Source organism: Mizuhopecten yessoensis, unplaced genomic scaffold (genome assembly GCF_002113885.1).
Source record: "Mizuhopecten yessoensis strain PY_sf001 unplaced genomic scaffold, ASM211388v2 scaffold10591, whole genome shotgun sequence".
Taxonomy (NCBI): domain Eukaryota; kingdom Metazoa; phylum Mollusca; class Bivalvia; order Pectinida; family Pectinidae; genus Mizuhopecten; species Mizuhopecten yessoensis.
The window spans coordinates 1,126,846-1,144,792 of record NW_018408623.1 but is presented as its reverse complement, the minus strand read 5'-3'; the positions used below and the strand labels follow the sequence as shown (position 1 = coordinate 1,144,792).

Below are 17,947 nucleotides of genomic sequence, written 5' to 3'. Positions count from 1 at the left end.
TGAACGTGAATGAGATTTTTCCATATAAGGGCATAACAGAATGAAGATAATTTCAAAACACTTCAAACCAAAAAGTATAATTCATGTGAATTTCTTTGCAATATGTTTGATTTATGATTGGATTGAATTAAGTTAATTTTCGTTCTTTTCTGTCTTTTTCAGAAGAAAGAAGTCTTCATTTGCAAATCTTCAGCCTGGTGAGTGTTTATGTACATACTAGGCATGTTAGAGTGAACTATTGGTTAGTTTGGTTTTATATTTATTCTTTCCCCACTTTATAGTAGTGAGGGGTGTTATGTTTCAATGTCCGTCTGTCATTGATTGTCTAGAAGTCTTATGATACCCCATGGAAAGGAGGTGATACTGTATTCAGACTGCTCCCTCTCCGTCCTTCCTACCTTCCGCCCTTTTTTTTTTTCCATGGTCAAACTAAACTCGACGTTGACCGAATAGTCAGGCCGCAAATTCAAAGCGGATAGTGCTTTCACCATGATGGCTGGGGTTTTCAATCTAGGATCAGACATAAAAAAGGTATGGGGTCACCTGCCCAACCAGGTGGGCTTTTTCAGGGTACTACAGTTTCCTCCCACATTAGGACACTCTGCATGCTACCATCAGAGCCACAATTCCAAGAATGACTACTATAAGTTGATATAACTTGTTTCATATTTAATGTAAAATCAAGATTAATAAAAAAAAATGTCCAAAAAATAAACTGCATCTTTACAGAAAATGCTGGCTGTGGTTGCTTAGTTTACTCAAGGTCATGATCACTGTTACTATAAATAGAAAATTGATTTCTGCACGACGGTTCATGTTATTATAACATTATAATGTCGATAACAAGATAAAGGTCAATTTCAGATGTTGAACATTGGTGAACATGAAGTAAATATGAGATTGATGCCAAGTGGCCCATTGGTGTATGTTGTCAAGTGCCAAGTTTGAAGTCAAATTTAATACCTTAGAAAACAGCGCTTTGGAGTAATTGGTTGAACCTAAGTGTTCATTGATGCAGGTTATATTAGAAGTCTTGGAGGTCAGATTCTACATTCCTTTCCAGGTAAATGTTAAGATCATCTTCCTTATTAGGAATATCTGTGACATCTGATGTTGTGCCACTGTGTGTTGGTATGAGTAATGCCAAATTAACATTTTTCAGTGGCACACCTCTTGGATGATTGTTGAGCAGTTAAAGTTGATCTTGTGATATACCGTACATGGAGAATAATACATGCCTTTTTCCATATCACACCGAGTATCAACCCAAGACTCCAATATCATTATTGATTGATATTGGTCGAGGGTTGATACTTGGTGTGATACGGAAAAAATCATGTTTTATTCTGTTTATCATATACTTACTAATAAAATACGGAATGATCTTCTATCTTATGATCTATTTTTCTTTCTTTTTTTAAATGAAAAACAAAAAAATCCCGAAAGGGGTGTGATAGGGGTATTGCAGGCTGATATATGGGTTTTGGGGTGTGATACAGCGAAGGCTGATAAACGTTTTGGGGTGTGATAGGCGAAGGCTGATAAAGGTTTTGGGGTGTAAGTAATTGTGTCGTATCGCATATACAAAAAAAAACCATATTTATTAGTAAATATGTAATAAACAGAGTTATTGACCTTTGCTCGTGTTTGATACTGAAAGTTTCGGACGGTTTGGTACTAAATGGATTGTTTCAGATGTCAAATGGAATCAGGTTGTCCCTCACTCTGTAGACACAATTGTGTTCAGAGAGATCCTACTAAACTATGTAACCAATTTCAATGAGACTTTTACACACTTCTTACCAAATGTATTTAATTATCTTAAATCTATGCATGTGTGACAGCTATGCTAGTTAGTGATACTAATAAGAGAGTTATTGCCCTGGGTTTACTTGACTAACAAAGTGTCGTCTGACCTACTATGATAGTATAAGATGGTAATTGAACTTTGCAAATGTATGTCAAATTCAAACAATATTCAAATTGTCGGTTTTATTGTTTTTTTCATGCCCAGTTATAAATTTGTTGCTGTAAACAAAATTTGAGATAAATTATGAAGTTATTATTACATTCAAGATTCCTGTAATTATGAAGTAATAATGAAAACAAGTCGTATTCAAAGATAACATTTTTAATAGATCTGTCAACATAAGCATGTTACATAAAACACTGGAAATCTTAACAAACGAACACTTAATGTAACAGTGATATAATATAAACATCTTAACATACTGTATCCATGGTAATGACATGAAAAACGTTTTATCAGAAAACGTGTGTCTAATGGATTACAATTTACCACAATAATTGCCATTATATCAGTGGTTCAAATTTTCTTCCAAACGTAAAGCTGTAATCTTGACTCATTTGCTCATGTATCAAGTTTCATAACTTTTAAAAGGACAAAGTAACATTATAATTGTGGATATTGTAATATTTAATGCTTGCCCTTGGAACCAAAGTGATCATTCCTGGTTGGTATTTACACAAATATTTCAAAACAAAGTTTTCAGAAAATTATACATGTATTTGAAAATTAAACTCAAGTTAATATATTATTTAATGATGTGTTGAAGCCGATAAATAGAACCTGGGGGTCCAAAAACTTAATAAGTGGAGTGACATACACAAAACATCAACACAATATTGCATCACATTAAATAATCCGAGGTTTCCATATAACTGTCTTAACCAGTATCTTTTAACCTTACTGACTCAGAATTTTACTGTGAGTGAAGTGTCTATTTCTAAATGTACACACTATGTACATAACAATTTCACATAGATGTTTCTGAGTTGATGTCAGTGCTTAACTGGGCTGTGAGCATGCTGTCTGTTTCTACACAATAACTTGATATAGGCATTTCTGAACTGGTGGTTGAGTAGTCCGTACAACACAGGGTTTAGTGCACTGCCGATATACACTGTGGTAGCACAGAACATGTGGAACGTCTTGGACATGATGTGGTTCCAGTCGATCAGTCCTGTAACGGTACAAGGAAAGTACGAGATGGCAAACACCAGAAAAATCACCACCATCATTCGTGTCAGGTGCATCTCCCTCTTTATACTGTTTGTGTCGATCGCGTTAAGCAGTCTCATGTTGGACAGAATTCTCTTCGAACTGTTGTAGGTTGTCATGTATATCTTGATGTAGAAATACACGATAAGTCCACAGGGAATTCCCGCCCTTACAACCAGTAAGAAGATTTTAAACATCTGACTGTTGTGGTCCAGAAGCAGGTTACAAGTGACCATCATAGGAACGTAGCCGAATTTCCCCCATATTTCCGTTATGGCAGGAAGTAGGAAAATGACGGGCAGTATCCATGAAAGGGTGATCATTGCCGCTATATTGGTTTTGGTGTACAGTTGTCGATATGCCATCATATCGGTGACGAGCTTGTATCGGTTGTAGGCGATCAATACAACAGTGATTATGGTTGTGCCTGTAACATAAACAACAGATTTAAAGTTTTTTATATGAACAAAAAATATATAGCAAATGCTTTTATTTCCTGAGGAATTCTGATGGCCCAGGACCATTCCTGTAATAAAATAAATAAAAGCATAAAATTCAATACAAATTTGATACTATTACAAGATTTTAACGACCCTATCTTGTACCATAGAATACATGTATATATGTCTCCCAATCAAAGGGTCTTAATTATAATCTTTGTATATTTTACAGGGTTCATACATGTCTAGAAAAGGTCCTTAAAATTAGAGTTCATTTTGAAAAGTGTCAAAGTTAATGAAGATACCCTAAATTTAATATAGAAAATATCTTGAAAGTGAAATGAGCCTTGAATTTGACTTAATGATCATGAAACCATGGTTGTACATTAATTTTCACGGATCCCCCCGGATCTCTCTATTTTGAGAATTCGCAAATACTAGGAGAGTAAAATTCCTGTTTCATAGATTACCCTAGCCTATCAAGGAGAATAAAATTCTTGTTCCATATATTACCCTAGCCTCGCAAAGACCAGACATAATAACTATATGATCATCAGAGGAATTCTGTGTATAAGTTATGTGTTCCAACATTGCATACTTGTTGTGTCTGTGTCCCCAGAGTATAATACAAGGTGGCAGTGTGCTGTCATTCTATGATGAATGGGCCAAGGGAGTTAACATCTATGCTGTAACTTCAGGAAAGATCCATTTCAAACCTTGTCAGAAAAAAAGATAATTTTCTATAAGTGTGCTCCTCTTTACCCAGTCTGTATAAAAAAAATAGTGGGAAAAATCACAAGATAATAAATCACTTGTGACCCAAATTTTTGAAAGGTTATAAGTGCTACCACTGTTTATATGTTCCCCTGCAGCTTGCGATTGATGAATGAGGCAAATTTAGATTAAAAGTTGGGTTTGTTCTGTCCCAGAAAATCCAGGAACTGGTCTACGTGTTCCAGATCATGGCCATTTATCTAGAGGTGATATACAAGGTCATGACTACAGGATATAGTTATAGGGAAAATCATATATATATAAATAAAGCAAAACACAATTCTCTCATCTAATCTGTTTGTATGGCTTCAGCCTTGGTCAGGAAACCCTGTTCAGAAGAGGAAGATATAAATAAAGTTCAATAGAGGATCGATAGAATCCAGCAGCGATGCTATTAGATTGTGGGGAACACACATGATTTTGTAAAGCTTCAGTCAGAAAAGCCCATCTAGGAGAGTAAGATGTAGGCTATTTCTCATAATCATCAGAACTTGATATACAGACACGTTATGATTCATATATATATTATATCAGACATGTTTGTTCTGAATCAGCGACACGCACCAGTATAACCTAAGCCCTATACCGGTACATTATTTAGGTATTGGTACAATCCAAAATGATGTATACCATTTTGCTTGAAATTTTTCTATGAAAGCAAAAAATAAACTGATTTAAAGAGACTGACTAGATTTGATACCTGATCAATATATATTGGAAACTTTTTACCCACAATAATAGTTAAGTAGGTGGGAAATATTTATTTTCCCTGCTACTTACAGTACAGTTTTGTCTTTGATTCTATATTAAAGCAGTTGCCTAAATTCTTTGCTATATTGACATACATATTTCAGACAGAAATATTGTAGGACCATTACTGGATCGAAATAATAATATTTTCTAACCAGTTCAGCAAGGTGAACGGTGTATACTTGGCAGATATTTATATGTAATATGATGACGGAGAACAAAAAAATACTTTATAATATTTTCTATGAAAGCAAATTTGAGCTGATTTAATGAGATTGATTGAATTTGAACATTGGAAACTAGGTTTTTTGCAAAATTAGAGGAAGGGGAGACATTTATTTTTCTTGCAGAAGTTTGTACGGTATTTCAGAACCGCTGGTCACATGTGAATTTGGCATATGAAAAAAAACACTTCATTTGGGTCATCACTTTTATAAATTGTGTCCAATCAAATGAGCTTATTCTCACAAATATTCCCCAGTGAGTAAATTCTGTAAAATAAACTCGTGTGAAATGGTAAGATTTAATCCTGATAGAGAATACACACACACACATACACTCCCGAGAACCCATGCTGCAATTGATAAAACATTTTTTTAAAACTGATTTCATCAACAAAATACACACCGTATGTAGTCATGTGTTCAGTACTGTTTCAAATTTAGCTTGGCACTTAGGTATCATCTTGGACATTCCAAATGATGTGTAAACTGTCTCACTTGAACATTTCTAAGGAAACCTAAACAAACCTTGAAATGAGACTAAACAGATTTGATGATTTAAAACTTAAGACATATTTTGCATAATTGTATGGGAGATTGTGTGTATGTTACATTCCATGTTAAAACTTGTTCTTAACAGGATTTATTCAAGTAATTTGGACAAGCAATGTAAAACAACAACATCCTGATCCTAAAAATTGATGATTGGAGAAACAAGCTGTAGTTATCCAACTTGACAATTACAATTGACCCTTTCACCACTAGTACTGTAGACCATAATGGACTCGTCCAGATCAATGCATGTGATAGTCTATTAAGGTTTCATAGGGGTGAAAGGCTAGGGTTAATAATGGTTTATTTCTAGTGAGAAAAACTAATTTGAAATCAAAGATAAAAAAATTGAAAGAGTGAAAAAAGACAGAACATTATTGATAGAATAGCAATATTTTTTAATGTAACAAATTTCTCAGCATGAATTGTTTTAACAATTTGAACCAAAAACTTTGAAATCCAAAATGATGTAAAAACCTTTTTGCTTGATATTTACAGTGAAAGCAAAAATAAACTGATTTAATGAGACTGATTGGATTAGAAAATCAAAAAGTAAAAATTCAAATGTCATGATTATGTGAGGAAAAAAAATGTACATGAATATTTGTGGCTAATATGTGATATATATTTGTATATTAAGATAATGATAAATTAGTCAATAGTACGACTAAAACTTAACAAATGCATGGTGATTTATGGGACATAAATATTTTAATCATTTCAAAACAAAAACTGTTGTGTCATTAAAACCCTATACATGTTTTCAGACCAAACTTTAAATCCATAATGATGTATACACATTTTTGCTTGATATTTTCCATGATGGCAAAAACAAACTGATTTAATGAGACTGATTGGATTTAAAATTGGAAATTGCGTAAAGAATAAAGTTTGGGGTGGGGGTACTTATATATATGCAATGTATCAATAAAAATAATCAGATACCAATTTCAACATTGAAATCGATTTGATTATGGTGTATCAAGCTTGTGCTATTTGATTTTAACCGACTGAGCATATTTATTCTGGCATGATATAATTTACTTTCTTTAGTAACTGTTATGTAAATACATACAAGAAAGAACATCTGCAAAATAGTAAAGTTTACATTATCGACGAAAAGATTCTCGGAACCACATCATTGTTGATAGAACAGTCACATTTATTAACCTATTCACCCCTACATATCTAAACTGGACTTGCCCAGTCTTTGATATGGTAAGGTTCAAGTGTGACTTTAGGGGTGAATGGGTTAACCTATTTAACGACATGAACTGTTTTGACTCCATTGTATACTATGTACTCATATTTCGCTTGTTTTGAAATCCAGAATGATGTATACACTTGTTTGCTTGATAGTTTCTGTGAAAGCAAAAATAAACTGATTTAATGAGACTGATTGGATTTGAAAACATATAACTTGTTCAAAAATGGCATAATAAGAGGTATTAGGCATATACAAAATCTTTATATTCCCAAGTATATATAATATTTACATGTGCAGTGTTTATTGAATTGGTGCTATAAAATAGCCATATGCTGACCCTTAAACTTTGTAATATACTTTCATTGGAAGAAATGACCAGGAAAACATTAAATTGGGCGTATTTGTAACATTAATACAGAAAATCAACTATGAATTGATATTACGAGGAACAAAAACACAGCCAATGAATCCCATCTTCACCTTTCAAATCTCTGAAATCCAAAGTGATGTATACCAATTTGCTTGATGTTTTCTATGAAAGCAAAAATTAACTGATTTAATGAGACTGATTGGATTTAAAATTGGAAATTACCTTAAGGATAAGGATGGGGGTTATTATACATACATAGGGGAGACATAGAATTTACTCCCTGCTATACAATGTATCAATAAAGATAATCAGATACCAATTTCAACATTAAAAAATAGATTTGATTATGGTGTATCAAGCATATTTATTCTGGCATGATATAATTTACTTTCTTTAGTAACTGTTATGTAAATACATACAAGAACGAACATCTGCAAAATAGTCAAGTTTACATTATCGATGAAAATATTCTCGGAACCACATCATTGTTGATAGAACAGTCACATTTATTAACCTATTCACCCCTACATATCTAAACTGGACTTGCCCAGTCTTTGATATGGTAAGGCTCAAGTGTGACTTTAGGGGTGAATGGGTTAACCTATTTAACGACATGAACTGTTTTGACTCCATTTTATACTATGTACTTATATTTCGCTTGTTTTGAAATCCAGAATGATGTATAAACTTTTTTGCTTGATATTTTCTGTGAAAGCAAAAATAAACTGATTTAATGAGACTGATTGGATTTGAAAACATAACTTGTTCAAAAATATTAAGTTTTGGCATAATAAGAGGTTTTAGACATATACAACATCTTTATATTCCCAAGTATATATATACATGTGCAGTGTTTATTAAATTGGAGGCACGTCCTTAAATGACCTCAGCTGTTAATTGGATGATAAACAAAATTAAACCAAACCAACCCATTGTGCTATAAAATAATCATATGTAGACCCTTAAACCTTGTAATATACTTTCATTGGAAGAAATGACCAGGAAAACATTAAATTGGGCGTATTTGTAACATTAATACAGAAAATCAACTAAGAACTTTATATTACGAGGAACAAAAACACAGCCAATGAATCCTATCTTCACCTTTCAAATCTCGGAAATCCAAAGTGATGTATACCAATTTGCTTGATGTTTTCTATGAAAGCAAAAATAAACTGATTTAATGAGACTGATTGGATTCGGATTTGAAAATTTCAAAAGTGCACAATTACTTCTGGGATATTCCCTACATTAATTAATTAAAAAATATTATAATTCATTGTATACTACGTACTTATATTTAGCTTGTTTCAAAATCCAGAATGATGTATAAACTTGTTTGCTTGATATTTTCTGTGAAAGCAAAAATAAACTGATTTAATGAGACTGATTGGATTTGAAAACATATAACTTGTTCAAAAATATTAAGTTTTGGCATAATAAGAGGTGTTAGATATATACAAATATACAACATCTTTATATTCCCAAGTTTATATATAAATGTGCAGTGTTTATTTAATTTGTAAAAATAACCATATGCTGACCCCTAACCCTTGTTATATACTTTCATTGGAAGAAATGACCAGGAAAACATTAAATTGGGGTGTATTTGCAACATTAATACAGAAAATCAACTAAGAACTCTATATAACGAGGAACAAAAACACAGCTAACACATCCTATCTTAATGTAACCTTTCAAATCTCGGAAATCCAAAGTGATGTATACCATTTTGCTTGATGTTTTCTATGAAAGCAAAAATAACTGATTTAATGAGACTGATTGGATTTGGATTTTTAAGTTTCAAAAGTGCACAATTAGTTCTGGGATATTCCCTACATTATAATTCATTGTATACTACTTATATTTAGCTTGTTTTGAAATCCAGAATGATGTATAAACTTGTTTGCTTGATATTTTCTGTGAAAGCAAAAATAAACTGATTTAATGAGACTGATTGGATTTGAAAACATATAAATTGTTTAAAAATATTAAGTTTTGGCATAATAAGAGGTGTTAGCTTATACAACATTTTTATGTTCCCAAGTATATTTTATATACATCACCACGTGCAGTGTTTATTGAATTGGTGCTATAAAATAGCCATATGCTGACCCTTAAACTTTGTAATATACTTTCATTGGAAGAAATGACCAGGAAAACATTAAATTGGGCGTGTTTGCAACATCAATACCGAAAATCAACTATGAACTTGATAACGAGGAACAAAAACGTGTAGCCAATGCATCCCATCTTTGCCTAAATTTCAAATCTCTGAAATCCAAAGTGATGTATACCATTTTGCTTGATGTTTTCTATGAAAGCAAAAATAAACTGATTTAATGAGACTGATTGGATTTCAATTTGGAAATTTTGATAGTGCACAATCTGTTCTGGGATATTCCCTACATTTTAATTCAGGGGTGTAAAAAATCCACTGGCCTGATGACTGGCTACGTACCAGATTATCAGCTTGATTGGGCTAGTGAATTTTAGAGGTTTGTGCCGTTTTTTGGATTTCATAACTAAGATGTTTCTGGTCTATAATGATGAGGGTAACCAATTAACATTTTTACCCTGTAAATTCCTGGTAATTTTCTCAACAATATTCTATTGGAACACATAGGAGTCATTCACGCCCTATCGATGATGCAAGATGGTCTGTTGCCTTTCACACGTGTGTTATTTGTCATAGTAGGCAACTAAAAAGCGTTGAAAGTCTATACCATCCACCAAATGGCCATCTTTTGTCGCAAATCATTCTTTTTTATTTGACTTCAGCATGTGGGGTATAGAAATAAAGTTCATCTCTCCAAAAGTCGGCAAGTCCGCCATGTTTGTTTTTGATAATTTCTAATACTGAAACCGGTATCGGCAAAAAGAAGTCAACTGCATGATTGTAAAATTAGACTTAGACAGCAGAATCAGAGGTTTCTGGTGTTAAAATTAGACTTAGACAGCAGAATCAGAGGTTTCTGATGTTAAAATTACACTCAGACAGCAGAATCAGAGGTTTCTGATGTTAAAACTAGACTCAGACAGCAGAATCAGAGGTTTCTGATGTTAAAATTAGACTTAGACAGCAGCAGAATCAGAGGTTTCTGATATTAAAACTAGGCTCAGACAGCAGAATCAGAGGTTTGCAGAATTAGAGGTTTCTGATGTTAAAATTAGACTTAGACAGCAGAATCAGAGGTTTCTGATATTAAAACTAGACTCAGACAGCAGAATCAGAGGTTTGCAGAATCAGAGGTTTCTGATGTTAAAATTAGACTTAGACAGCAGAATCATAGGTTTGCAGAATCAGAGGTTTCTGATATTAAAACTAGGCTCAGACAGCAGAATCAGAGGTTTCTTATGTTAAAATTAGACTTAGACAGCAGCAGAATCAGAGGTTTCTGATACTAAAATTAGACTTAGACAGCAGAATCAGAGGTTTCTGATGTTAAAACTGGACTTAGACAGCAGAATCAGAGGTTTCTGATGTTAAAATTAGACTTAGACAGCAGAATCAGAGGTTTCTGATACTAAAATTAGACTTAGACAGCAGCAGAATCGGAGGTTTCTGATGTTAAAATTAGACTTAGACAGCAGCAGAATCAGAGGTTTCTGATGTGTTTAATGTTAGACAGCAGAACCAGAGGTTTCTGATGTGTTTAATGTTAGACAGCAGAATCAGAGGTTTCTGATGTGTTTGATGTTAGACAGCAGAATCAGAGGTTTCTGATGTGTTTAATGTTAATATTGAAGGACATTAAACAAACCAAATGGTAGCCTCGCGCATTGCAATACCGGAGGCCTATATCTTTCCTGTCTGAACTTCTCTTAGTGCACTGAGTGCTGTTTATCCCTTTCATTCTCTGTGGCCTTTCATGATCTTGTTGTCTTGTAAGCAACAGGAACTTAGCAAATCAATAACTAATTAATAGGTTTAAATTAGAGATCTGGATAGCGCAAAGGCATGCAGTACATGCTCAAGCTACAAAAGATAGCTGATATATCGGCTGGAATGGGCTTCAGCTGTAATATGCTGAACATTTTGTAACTCAACCACTGAAGTGCCTGCGTCTGTGCAATGTCCCGAGTCCATGGCATCTGTCACAACTTAGTTGTTGATCATTTGTAAACACTTAAATTATTGATAAGTAGCTCTGATAATGAACTGATTGATTGATGATGTAAAACATGTTTTATCAGTGGAAAAGATCAGGTTATATCCTCATCTCTTGCACATAGTGCCAGACAAATTAGTAGAGGGCAGGCACTGTCATTTGAGAAGATTACCATTTTCATACGTGTTGCCATTATTTGGTCCGAATTGACGGTTTTTATCAATTTCTTTTACCTTTTTTTTTTACGCTTATGCCTGTCTTTGACGGGAGGTATTATGGTATGGCGGTGTCTGTTTGTCCATCCATCTGTAAGCAAAATTGCTTGTCTTCGCTCTACCAACTTTAATTTTGTTTGTATATTTATGAAACTTTGCCTATATGTAAAGAGTCAAAATATCTCAAACAAGTTCCCATTTCAGTAAGTTGACCCACGGTCAAGATCACTAAATGATGTGTAAACTACAAGCATCTGCTGGGGGTTGTTAGTTATCCTCTGAATGACAGTTCTAAGGGTTTTTCTGAAAACAAACACCCCAAAACAAAACTAGCTGCAGCAGGTATTGTGATTTAGCTGCTGGTAATCGGTGCTAGTCCAGTTTTAACTTTTCTTAAATCTTGACATGAATAAATATTCCTAGATGTGTCAACTTGGAAATTCCTCTGAATTTGTGCAGTATCTCACGTGTGCAACCGAAGCGTGTACACATTCACACATTAAATTCCTCTGGTTTCCGCATTAACTACAGTCAGATTTCAAGTGCAAGACTGATCCCATTTAATTATTTAAACACCTGCTGGTAACATTACGTGAATATAGCTACCAACAATATTACTGAAATATTTGTTGAATGCGCAAATTTAGTTCAAGTCTTGTTCATTTTGTTTTGTCGAAGAAGGCATGGTATGTAAGGTTGGTTTATTTGGCATACCAAAATTATGTAAATTTGTTGTTAAGAAATATATATAAAATATACAGTAAACCCTCAATATAATTCCCCTCATTTTATTGCTAAACCCCTTTATAATGCCAAGTTTTTGCTGGACAAATTATGGCAATATAAGGAGGTTTTTACTCAAATATTATAAAGCTTATTATATTTTTCTGGCAAATAACATATGCTTCTCCTGGAATACAGCCTTTGTGTTGATGATTTGTTAGGATGTTTCATTTCATTGGAACCATCATTATCAGAAAGCTGGCTTTGATGGTAAATGCTTCTGATTATGACAAATGTGTTTCGACAAGGGTAGGAGGCCAATGTCCTCACCAATTACTGAAAGAATGAGGTGAGTGATCACCAGTTGTGATGTGTCCATGTTTTTCTAGCCAACAACTTATTTTAAGCATGTGATGTCTTGGGGATCAAATATGATTCGAACAACGCCAATGTCGGATATTGTAGCTACTATTAAGAATTGTATCATTTAATTTACTAACCAAATGATTCACTACCCAGTTATGCAACACATGTTCTCCTATTTCCCCTAAAACTAATAAATACTAAATAAATTTAGATAACAAGGTATTAGCTGTTCCATATTGCCCTAAACACCTAAATGAATATCGACACCTTGAAAACGTAATTCAAATCCTATAGAAATTTAATTTTACAATAGGGCATAGAAATTAACATACTTGGTGTGATTGTAAATGGATTCTGATTGTGACCAAGGCAACTGGTCCAGTCGGCTTACCTGTGAGCATATATCCCATAAACCCTACAAATTTACAGAGGGCTTACCTGTGAGCATATATCCCATAAACCCTACAAATTTACAGAGGGCTTACCTGTGAGCATATATCCCATAAACCCTACAAATTTACAGAGGGATTCCTCCATGTACCAGCCATCCACAGTGAAGGTGTAGATGTTGAAGGGTAGGACACAACACACGAAGATTAAATCAGAGATGCTGAGGTTGATGATGAAGTAGTTAGAGACAGTCTGAAGCTTTTTAGTAGTCTTAACTACGACAATCACCATCACATTTCCTGTAAATATAATGAAATCATGTTCAGTGTTCTCCCCAGGCTGTTTTTGCAGCATGGCACCATGTTCCTATAATTTCTTGCCATGCTGCTATCCTAGATCTTCTCTGCTATATATTCATAGTAAATCTAAAGCTACCATGCTGCTTTGATTTTACATGGAGTGCTGCTTAAACAGAAATATTGAAATACCCTGCTTCTTTCAAAACATGTTTAAAGGTCAGTGCTAAATTAAGACTATTGGTGTTCAATTGAAAAAAATCCAAATGGCACCTGATATGATATGGGAGAGGATTTAATATAAGCTCTAAGCTCTTTTTTCCTGTCTTTCTTAAATCACAGGTATGTCATCAATATGTTTGATTAATTGATAAAATACTTTTTCAACTAGTGTTAACTAACTTCAGACGTGTATATAAAGTATGGCATTGTTTAACTGTTGGAAAATTGTATCACAATGAAGAAGAAAAATTAATAATCAACTGAACAAAATATCAGGTGAATGTTTATATTATTTCAAATAAAATTCACATGATAGATGTTTACAAAAAGTTCTACAGAAGGTGGAGCAAAAAGTGACTGAAAACAGTTGAATACTATTACGAAACATCATTCCACAGAAGTTTCCAGAAGATATTAATAACACAAAAAGATATGATGAAATATATGTAAGGAACTATGGTGTTAGCTTACCTACAAATCCCATAAAGATGATAACACAGATGATAGCAATGACTACCCACAGGTGGATGTTGGAGTCGTGGGGCTGGTCAACACTGACCAAATCCCCTACCTCCGCAGACTGGTTGGACATGTCCCCAAGGTCAGCACTTCCCCGTCCTCAGAAGATGAGCGAGTTCACTTCCTTGAAATTACATCATAAATAAATCTTAATCCAAAGTGAAGCACAGCCAAAGAGAAGTACAGAATCCAAAATGTTTCATCTGTCAAAAGAATATTTCTGTCAACAAATGTATTTCAAATTGTAAATTCCTGTTTTATTCCATGTGGACATTCCAATTTCATTCCATGTTCACTGTCCATTACAGTATTGAAATCTTCAGTTATCTTGTAGATATCCAGTCATATATACTATTGGCTATGATGAGTATGGGTAACTAATAGTGATTGGTCTGCTGGGCCACGATCACTGCTGTTGTTGGCTTGTTCAAATTCACACTGGAGACAGCTAAGCACTGCCTTATATACTAGCCCAGTGTGTGGTTCTGTAATACATATGTAGTACTGACATGTTCCTATCTACAGCTTCTAATGGTGAAGTTTTAGAATCTGTTATAACTTTCAGTATATAATGTCTATCGGTCTGAGATGAAATTGAATGACATCTTTAACCCATTCACCCCTTGAGTCACAATTTGAACCTTACCAAATCAAAGACTGGGCAAGTCCAGTTTAAATATGTAGGGATGAATTAGATTATATTCTGTTTTGGCAGCTGCAATGGTGTTGGAGTAATGACTGCCAGGACGACATAGGATTGCGCGGTATGGCCGGTCTACGACATATTCTCAAAAGAGCTACCGGTCACACTCTCGCCAAACAAACGTTCCTAATAACTTTTACTTACAGAGCCATTATATAAAGGGTATATCAATCACCAACATTAAGAGCTACTAATGGTAATTTCCTTTATCTTATACCCGTGTACTTGTGATTTGTGCTGGAGTTATCTTTCTTGGAAATCTTTCAAATGCATATCTTGATTCATCCTCGCTAACCAAGTGTTCGCTTCGTATACACTACACTGCCACCTAGCGGATATACTGAGTTATCGTTCTTCTCCTAGTAAACTTTTAACTAATCAGAATGACTGTTACATATACACTCCATCGGCGTGTTGACATAAACACGTGTATGTCAAGGCGGAGTATAAATGACAGAGCAATATGGAAACAATCCAAAGGCAGCACACATATTTTCCCAGGTCATCATTTACATGTGGCACATAGTCAAAGATTTCCACCAACTGATTTAACAATAGAAGTTTCCAAAAAGATCGTACGCCTATTTTCTTGGGGCAAAACACTCTGACATAAACGAAAACGTGCTTCCGTACAGGGCGTCGCCATTAATGTTTCCCTTCGCCAACAGCGCTATATGTAAGACGCAATTTCATTGTATGCGAGCGATTGGCACCGCACGAAAATTTGAAGGCTCGGTAAACACACGGCTATATTCGCCAAGGGTAAGTGTAGTGTGTATGTGCGATCAAAATCTCATCATGCCCTTTAATCACCATTATTTAGTTGTTTGTTTTACAGGACCATAATGAAAAGGACATTTCAAATTGAATAATCCCTAATAATGATAACATCAAGACAGAAACTTTATTGACAGAAATATTTTACACAGAATCCAAAAGATTTTTTTTTTTTTTATTTGATCCAATTTCTCATGATTATTTTATTTCAATATTAAAGTTGTACATTTTTTTCTTGCAACTATTTCTACAAGGCCATTAATTATCATGAACATGGCATCATCTTCATGAGAACTTGATGAAATTTGATCAGATTTTCTATGTAGGATTTCACCTGACCAGATGATGGAATTTAATAAGATTTTCTATGTAGGATTGTACCTGACCAAATGCAAGCCACTGTTAAAAGCTATCAAAGGTTCAAAACCCTTTGTGATCTATACAGAGAGAAAGAGAAATTAGAAATCAATACCTCTTAACAGTAAAACTATTAATTATTTAGCTCCGCAAGTTAGTGGGGGTATCATGATCATTGAAAAGCAGATCAATTGTTTCATTTTATTTTGCCAATCTTGGAACAACATGTTTACCAGAAGTAAATGATTTGTATGTTGAGGCCCATGCCAACTCCCTGCAGTCCATAATGTACTTACTGTAGACGACGGTAAACAGCTATGATCATGATATGCTACTCAATATAGACATGATATACCTGGTACCCATCAGTATACATGTACATGTTGTATTATAACCTATATAGGTTTTATCGACATTATATAGGTTCATATTACATATTTTGATCAGATTCGGGAAAATATTTCATTTGAACGGTAATTGATTGTGAACCCATGCATGTTGCCTGCTTAAAAGCATAAACCTACTTTTTTTCCTTACTGCCAAACCTATGGTATAACTAAAAATCAATTGTGGGAAATCTTGAAACAAACCTGAAAATCAATGCCAGGGGTGTTAAAAGAATTTTTAAGTCATTTGCTCAGGGCAAGTAGACACCAAAAATCCACTCGGACAAACTTTTTATCATTAAATATGATTTATTTTTATAATGAGTTTAATCCGTTTACAGTTTTAAAATAGCTTGATAGAATGTGCATACATTGTAAAATGTTATTTGTTTCCTTTGAATTTCTAACAGGAAATTCATTGCTATACTGAACACAAGTACATTTCTGCGCACACCTGTCTATGCACACACAGTGTTAGTCTTTTTACATAATCTTTCATGAGATTATCAGTCGTTCTTATCTGGAGATGAAAGCTATAAATTGTAAGATGTGGTAGATATAACCACAGAATTAGCGATAATATCCTAGGATACAAAACAATGGCCGTCGTGTGATTCTCATCAATAGCATAAGAGTTATTCCCCCTGCACCATCTATTGGGTAATACCCATGGACTGTAAACATGTGATGTCACCGAACGTCCAACAGTTCTCGATGCATTTAAAATCTATTTTGAATAATAAAATCAGCAAAACAAGACGTTATTATTCATAAACATAGCACAAAACAGAAGTTACTTTTGTAACAACAGATGAAGACTAAAAAACATACTTGCCCATGGGCAAGTCAGTCAACTAATTGCCCTTTCCCGGATCTGAAAACCAGTTGTCCCAGGCATTGGGCAAAGTCGGTCAACTAATTGCCCTTTCCCGGATCTGAAAACCAGTTGTCCCAGGCATTGGGCAAGTAGATTTTTACACCCCTGAATGAATCGGATGATATTCACAATCAGTGGGAGTTATTGCCCTTACTGGAAGCATTTTTAGGTCACCTGAGCTTTAGCTCAAGTGACCTATTGCTATCCGTTTTCGTCCGTCGTCGTCCGTCGTCCGTCGTCCGTCGTCCATCGTCCGTCGTCCGTCGTCCGTTAACATTTTACATTTCAAACTTAAAGTCAAGTTCTGCTGGGCCGATTGAACTGAAAGTTGGTAGGAATGATCGCCTCATGGTCCTGACAAAGTGTTGTTATTTTTCGGGTCGATCAGAAATCCAATATGGCCGCCACGGCCGCCATTTTGAAAACCTATTTCAAACTTAAAGTCAAGTTCTGCTGGACCGATTGAACTGAAAGTTGGTAGGAATGATCGCCTCATGGTCCTGACAAAGTGTTGTTATTTTTCGGGTCGATCAGAAATCCAATATGGCCGCCACGGCCGCCATTTTGAAAACCTATTTCAAACTTAAAGTCAAGTTCTGCTGGACCGATTGAACTGAAAGTTGGTAGGAATGATCGCCTCATGGTCCTGACAAAGTGTTGTTATTTTT

The 17,947-nt window shown here is 34.5% G+C and overlaps 1 protein-coding gene across 1 annotated transcript in view; it reads right to left on the bottom strand.

The window, feature by feature from the left end:
- Window positions 1-1,816: 1,816 nt before the first annotated feature.
- Window positions 1,817-17,947, bottom strand: part of LOC110461205 (G-protein coupled receptor moody-like) — a 49,461-nt gene continuing 33,330 nt past the window's right edge. Inside the window, exons 2-4 of the mRNA XM_021514575.1 lie at window positions 14,132-14,303; window positions 13,238-13,441; window positions 1,817-3,449 (exon numbers count right to left, since the gene is read on the bottom strand). Coding sequence (XP_021370250.1) covers window positions 2,803-3,449; window positions 13,238-13,441; window positions 14,132-14,252 — 972 coding nt within the window. The 5' untranslated portion in view covers window positions 14,253-14,303 and the 3' untranslated portion in view covers window positions 1,817-2,802. The remainder of the gene's footprint in view (window positions 3,450-13,237; window positions 13,442-14,131; window positions 14,304-17,947) is intronic.